Below are 6,033 nucleotides of genomic sequence, written 5' to 3' on the forward strand. Positions count from 1 at the left end.
TGGCAGCAGGTGCTGGCCAGAACAGCCAGCGGTGGGGGACAAAGGGTGTCCTCCCGGGATGCTCCTCCACTCGTGGGACATCCCGGGCTCATGCCAGGCCCCAGGGGACACAGCAGCAGGGGGGCAGCCGGACCCCACAGTGCTGGCAGAGCGTCCCCACTGCCTGGGGGCTGGGGACAGCCCAGCCAGGATGAGGACCCTGGGGTCGGAGCTCAGCTGAGCCCTGGGATCGCGTCCCTGAGGCTGCCCGGGCTCCCTCTCGTCTCCAGCGGTAGATCTGATGGCTTTCCACTGCAGCCCCCCAGGCAGGGAATGGGCATGAAACGGGCAGGGAATGGGCAGGGAGAGGGCCCAGCCAAGGCAGCCGCTGACCCACAAGGGTTGGGGTTTGGGGGCTGCAGAGCAGCCGTGGCTGTCCTCCGTGTCCCCTCGCCCCCGGCGCGGCACGGCACCGACGTGCCCCTGCTCAGCCGCTCTCCTCCCAAATGATGATGAATCTATTTACGCTGAAGCTTTACAAATGTGTGTTAGGGACGCATGCATCTCAATAAACGTGCTCTAATTAACAACTGATATTTATTCAGCCCACAGTAAATAAGCTGTCTGGGGCAAACCAAGCGAGCGCTGCGTTTGAAGCGCGCCTCGGCTCTGCCATTTATCCAGCCGACAGCCCCTGAGATGCGGTGACAGAGCGCTCAATTCTTCCGCGAGTCGCCTACTGTAGTAATTAAGGCTAATTAAAGCAAGTGGCTATGAAACATAACGAAACTTTTATAATTCCTTTTTAGTGGACAATTATTCACCCCGAGCTCTTCTCCATTCAAGGCCTCCCGGCGGTGCCAAACGCCAGGCGCGAGCAGGAGCAGGAGCAGGAGCAGGTGCAGGATTTGTGAACCTTGTGGCGGACGCTGCAGGGGCTTGAGGGGCAGCCTCACCCCTTCCTCTCACCCCTCGGTGGTGCCGGCACGGCCAGCAGCTCCCAGCACCCTCATATTCAGCTGCGAGTCGCTTTGGGGCTGGCAGCTATCCCTCACCCTGCTCTTCCCCTGCCTCAGTTTCCCCCTCCAGCAGGTTGTCCCCAGGCTGGTGGCACACAGGGACCCCACTGGCCCCAGCGCAGAAACCCCAGCCCTGTGTGCTCTCCTGGGCTGTGCCTGTGCACGGGGAAGGGGGCCGGATCCTGCTCCCCCAGCTCTGGGTACAGGCTCAGGGCTGGTTTCTTGTCCAGCTCTGCCAAAGGCTCCCCAGTGCCGATGGCCTCGAGCTCTGCAAAGGGGGTGAAGTTGCCTCCAGCCCGTGCTGGCATCCCCTGGAGCAGAAAACCAAGCTCCTCAGCACGGGGCCCCATCCTGGCCATGCCCAGGGGGATGGGAACAGGCACGGGAGCAATGATGGGAAAAGACCGCGGGCCCCTGCCCACCGGCCCGCCATGGAAAATGCCGAGGCAAGCTGAATTTCCAAGAAACAGCAGCGCCAGCGGCCAAGAAACCCGATCCGGAGCAGAGCCCTGCAATTTTCAAAAGCTTGAGACAATTTGCCTGCGATCGGGGCGTCCTGTGGCTCGGCCTCGCTCCCGCGGGGCTCCCCGCCTCCGGCCCCGCATCGCCTCCCATGCCGCGCGGGCACGCCGGGCGCGGGAGGGAATTCCTGCGGCAGGGATTCGGGCACCGGTCTGGGCGCTAAACCCTAAATTCCGATGTTTGCCGGGAAGGAAGCGGCCGGGGGGCTTCTTTCCAGGCCGGCAGCGAGCGGCTGCAGCAGCAGCACTAAAAGCAGCAGCTTTCCCCCGTTTTGGTGGAACCGCCGGGAAGGGGAGGCACCGGGAAGCCAGGCGAGGAACTTTCCGTGCCGCCCGCTTGCCGTCTGAGTGTTTTCTCCATCGTTTCCGCCCCCCGAAACCGAACGTTTTTTGGCACGGGGAGCGGCTCTGTGGAGCGCAGCGGCTCAGATGGAAGCTGCAGATGGAAAATGGCTCCGGCGCTCTCCAACCTGCTCTGCCCCCCCCCGAACCCCCCCATAAGCACCCAGCTTTGGGCCCGCTGCCCCCAGCCTCTGGGCACCTCCTGGAGCCACAAACCGCCCGCCCACCGCCGGATTTGGGGCTGGTGACCCCCCCCCTTGTGCACCCCGCACCCCATAGCTGGCTGCCAGCACCATGAACCCCCCCCCCAGCCCCCTCCCCGTCCCCCCACGATCCTGCGCCGCTGGGGCGGGCTCCGTTCCCTCACCGCATATGGCGTCTCCATGAGTAATAGAAGCTGCTAATTGCCACCAGATGCCCCAGGAAACCCTGACGCGGCTTCTTGCGGCGGGCTGGGGAGGGAAAGAAGGGACCGGGGGCCGGCCCTGGGTCCCCCGAAGCACGGGACGGGCTGGATCGGAGCACGGGGAGGCAGAGAAGGCTCCCAAGGAACGGGCGGCTGCTATTCTTAGCAAAAGGAGCAGCCTGGCCAAGAGAGCAGCGAGCGCTGGGTGGGGGGGACCGGAGCCCCCAGCACCGTCCCAGGGAGCTCAGCCCCAGCCCCAGCCCCGCAGCTGAGCCCCTGCTGCAGCACCGAGCCCCAGCCCCAGCCCCAATCCCCCCCCCAGTGCCGCCCGTGGCCCCCAGATGTTGCACAACTGGAGCTGGCCCCAGCCCAGCGCTGGCTCACCGCTTCCCTACTCCCAGCACTGCAGCCTCCAGCCCCAGCACCCAGACCCAAACTGGGCAGTGCTGGGATGAGCTGGGCTGTGCAATTAGCACGGGATGGGGCAGCCAGGGGCCGAGGAGAGACCCTTGCTTTGGGGGGGGTGGCTGGGGGCCTTTGGGTGTGCATCGCCTGTGCCTGCAGCCACCCCCTGGCTGGCACCACTCCGCTGCTGGCCGCACACCAGCGGGAACCAGTAAGCTTCTGGTGGGGCACTGGGAGGCTGGGGGAGCTGGGGGGGGAGCTGGAGAGCCCCACACAGCACCGCTACGGAGGTGAGGAGCAAACCAGCACCTTGGAGGTCTCCAGTCCAAACCGGGCAGCGTCCTTCGTATGGAGACCCTGGGTCCCCGCAGAACATCGCCTGTCCAAAAGGGGAGCACCATGGGGTGCTTCCTGCTCACCCCCAGCCGCTGCCAAGCGTGTCCCAGCTGAAACGAGCCCCGAGGGAAGTTCGGATTTCTGCCAGGGACCCCCCAGCCATGCGCAGGGGGTGCTTCCCACCAGCACAGCCCTCCTGGAGTATTAGGGCGCACCACAAGGGGGCTTCGGTGCTGAGCCCCTGGTGCACACTGGGGGTTAACACCACCCAGACCTCGTTAGTCCCCGAGCTCCTCTCCCTGGGGGCTACCCCAGACTCGGGTCCCACCCCTGCTCTCCCCCCTCCTCCCCCATCCCCCTGCCCCCCCAGCCCCGAGGCAGGGGCACGGTGGCGGGCAGCAGCCGGCAGCCGAAGCTGCTGGGGCAGCGCGAGGCGCCCCACGTTCCCTCTTAGATTGCAGGGTAATTGCCTCCAAAGTTACTCATTTGCTCACAGATTAATTACCGTGTAATTTACCGCTCAGCTCCTGCAACACGATGCTCCTCTGCACAGCAGCGCACGGGGGCAGGTTCAGCTCCGGCCAGCAGGATCGGTGCCGGGGACCCAGGTCCCCAGGGGGTGGCCGTCACCCCGTCCCCATCCCGGCGCTGGGACACGAAGCAGCAGGCGGCGGCCGCGGCCCCACGGCACCACAGAGAGTGAACTTTTATTTCCAACAACGACAGCACCTGCCCCGTGGAGGGGGGGACGGTGGGGACGGCTGGGAGGGGGCGGCCACGGGACGAGGGCTCCCGGCCACGGGGCCACCCGGCGCGGGGTGCCCGGGGCCGCCGCGCGCGTGCACACGGTGCACTGCGTGAAGAAACGTCCCGGTAGAAAAGAACGGAGATGCCAGGGCCTCGGCGGCCGGGCGGGTGCCGAGCGGGTGCGCAAGTGATCGGTGGGGGTGCGTGGGGGTGCGCGTGTCCCCTCCGCACCCACGTCCCGGGGGGGAGCAGTGGGGAGGAGGAACCACAACGGCGACAGGCGGGGGGCAGCGGGCGCGCACGGTTCCCCCCGCAGGGACCCCCCCGGGTGCGGAGGAGGACGGAGCAAAGGCGGCGTCCGGGCTGCTCCTGCTGCGGGGTGCCCCGGGCGAAGGCGGCGGCGGCGGGCAGGGCGCCGGGGCTCCCCCCTCACACCTCCGTCTGGAAGTCACCGTCGGCCGCATCCAGGCCGGCGCAGGGACCCTCCCAGTCGGCGCAGCGCAGCTCGAGCCGGTCGCGGTGGGCGCTGGGCAGGGCGCCCAGCGTCATCGCCTTGAACGTGCTCCACGGCTTGGGCGGCGCGGCCGGCGGCTGCTGCGCATCGGGGCTGGCCGCATCCTGCGGGGCAAGGCAGGGGCTGCAGATCACACAGTGCACGGCCCCAGCCCCCCAGCCGCGGGGCACAGCCCCCCCGCCTCCATCCAGCCCCATCCAGGCTCCGGCACTTACCGTGGCCGTGCTCTTGTCCCCGCCGCCCGAAGAGACGCTCCACCGCTTTTCTCGCTGCGGACAAGACGCGGCGCTCAGCCCCAGCGGCCTCCCTGCTGCCGGGCTCAGCCCCAGCTCCCCCGTCCTGCCCCGAGCACCCTGGTCCATGCAGGGGGAGGCCGGGCAGGATGCAACCCCCAGGTCCTCACCTTGGAGCTGCCGGCAGCGGGGGCCCGGTACCGGTCCAGCGTGTGGAACTTCTGGTTGAGCTCGTGGTAGAGCTCAGAGTGGCGCTTCCGCGTGTGCATCACCTTCTGCAGGGCGAGAGCAGGGCCCGGACGTTGGTTTGTGCCCGTACACACCCTGTCCCCGTCCCTGTCCCCATCCCTGACCCCATCCCCGTCCCTGTCCCCATCCCAGGGCCACTTGGGGACACACAAAGTCCCTGCTGCCAGCCGAGCGGCACCGCTGCCAAGCTCCGTCTCCTCCCATAAAGCCAGCTAAAATACTCCCACTCAGCGCTGGCGTTTTAATCAAGAGCCGATGCTCTTTATGGCCTGGTGTAAAACTCCTCAGAGCTTGGCTTCTGCTCCCCCAGCCTCGCTCAGGCTGAGGCAGGGCTGCGGCAGAGCCAGGGCCAGCCCGTGGGCACCCATCCGTGTCGGGTGCCACCCGCATGCTTGGCTCACCTCGAAATCCAGGTCGGAGTACCGCAACCTCTTCCTCTGGCAGGGGGTGCACGGGGCCGGAGCAGCGGGGAGGAGGCAGACAAGAAAAGGGAAAAGTCTTTGCAGGGCCGGGGGGAGCCCAGCAGCCCCAGGCAGAGCCCGGCTGCTCCGCCGAGCCAGCCCCGAGCAGATTATAGGATGCCAGGCAGCAAGCACAGGAACAGGGCAAATCTGCAACCCTGCGCACGCACACACACTCGTGCATGCTCACCCACCCCTCTCCCAGGTGTTCCCCACCCCATGCACGCCCCTAGCACACGAGCAGGCTCCCACCCCAGCCCCGTGCTCCCCAGGGCCCCCGCTCACCTCCAAGGACCCCACTTTCATGGCAGAGCCGGGGACGGTGCGGGGCATGGTGCGGCTGCGCTCCGACAGCTCCGAGGCCAGGATCTGCCGCACCGTGGGGTGCTGCTTGAACTGGAGCCCGTAGGGGTGCTTCAACCGTCCCGTAGGGCTGGCTCAGGTTCACGTTGACGTGCTCCACCGAGATGAAGCTGGGGTAGGCGTCCCCCTCGCCCGCCGGGCGCCCCTTCCCGCCGGGCGCCCCCTCCTCGAGCTGCCCGTCGTCCCGCTGGAAGGGCTTGAGGCTGGCGCTGCGGTGCGGCAGCACCATGTAGTCGCTCTCCCGCGGCGGCTCCGGGGCCCGCAGCCAGCCGTAGTCCACGGGCCGCAGGCTGCTCTCGGTGCACAGGTACACGGGGCCCTGCGCCTCCAGCCCCACCGGCTGCGCCGGCGGCTCGCCCAGCTCCGCCACCACGTTGGGGGGCATCTTGGGCACCTGCACCAGGATGCTGGGCGCGGGGATGTTGCCCGGCAGGCTGGAGAAGCCCAGGCCGCCCTCC

The 6,033-nt window shown here is 67.7% G+C and overlaps 1 protein-coding gene across 1 annotated transcript in view; it reads right to left on the reverse strand.

Annotated features, from left to right (window-relative positions):
• Positions 1–3,682: 3,682 nt before the first annotated feature.
• Positions 3,683–6,033, reverse strand: part of ADGRB2 (adhesion G protein-coupled receptor B2) — a 94,681-nt gene continuing 92,330 nt past the window's right edge. Inside the window, 6 exon segments of the mRNA XM_083809811.1 lie at positions 3,683–4,373; positions 4,485–4,538; positions 4,673–4,777; positions 5,153–5,188; positions 5,498–5,623; positions 5,625–6,029. Coding sequence (XP_083665937.1) covers positions 4,185–4,373; positions 4,485–4,538; positions 4,673–4,777; positions 5,153–5,188; positions 5,498–5,623; positions 5,625–6,029 — 915 coding nt within the window. The 3' untranslated portion in view covers positions 3,683–4,184.

Source organism: Anser anser (assembly GCF_964211835.1).
Source record: "Anser anser genome assembly, chromosome: 24".
Taxonomy (NCBI): domain Eukaryota; kingdom Metazoa; phylum Chordata; class Aves; order Anseriformes; family Anatidae; genus Anser; species Anser anser.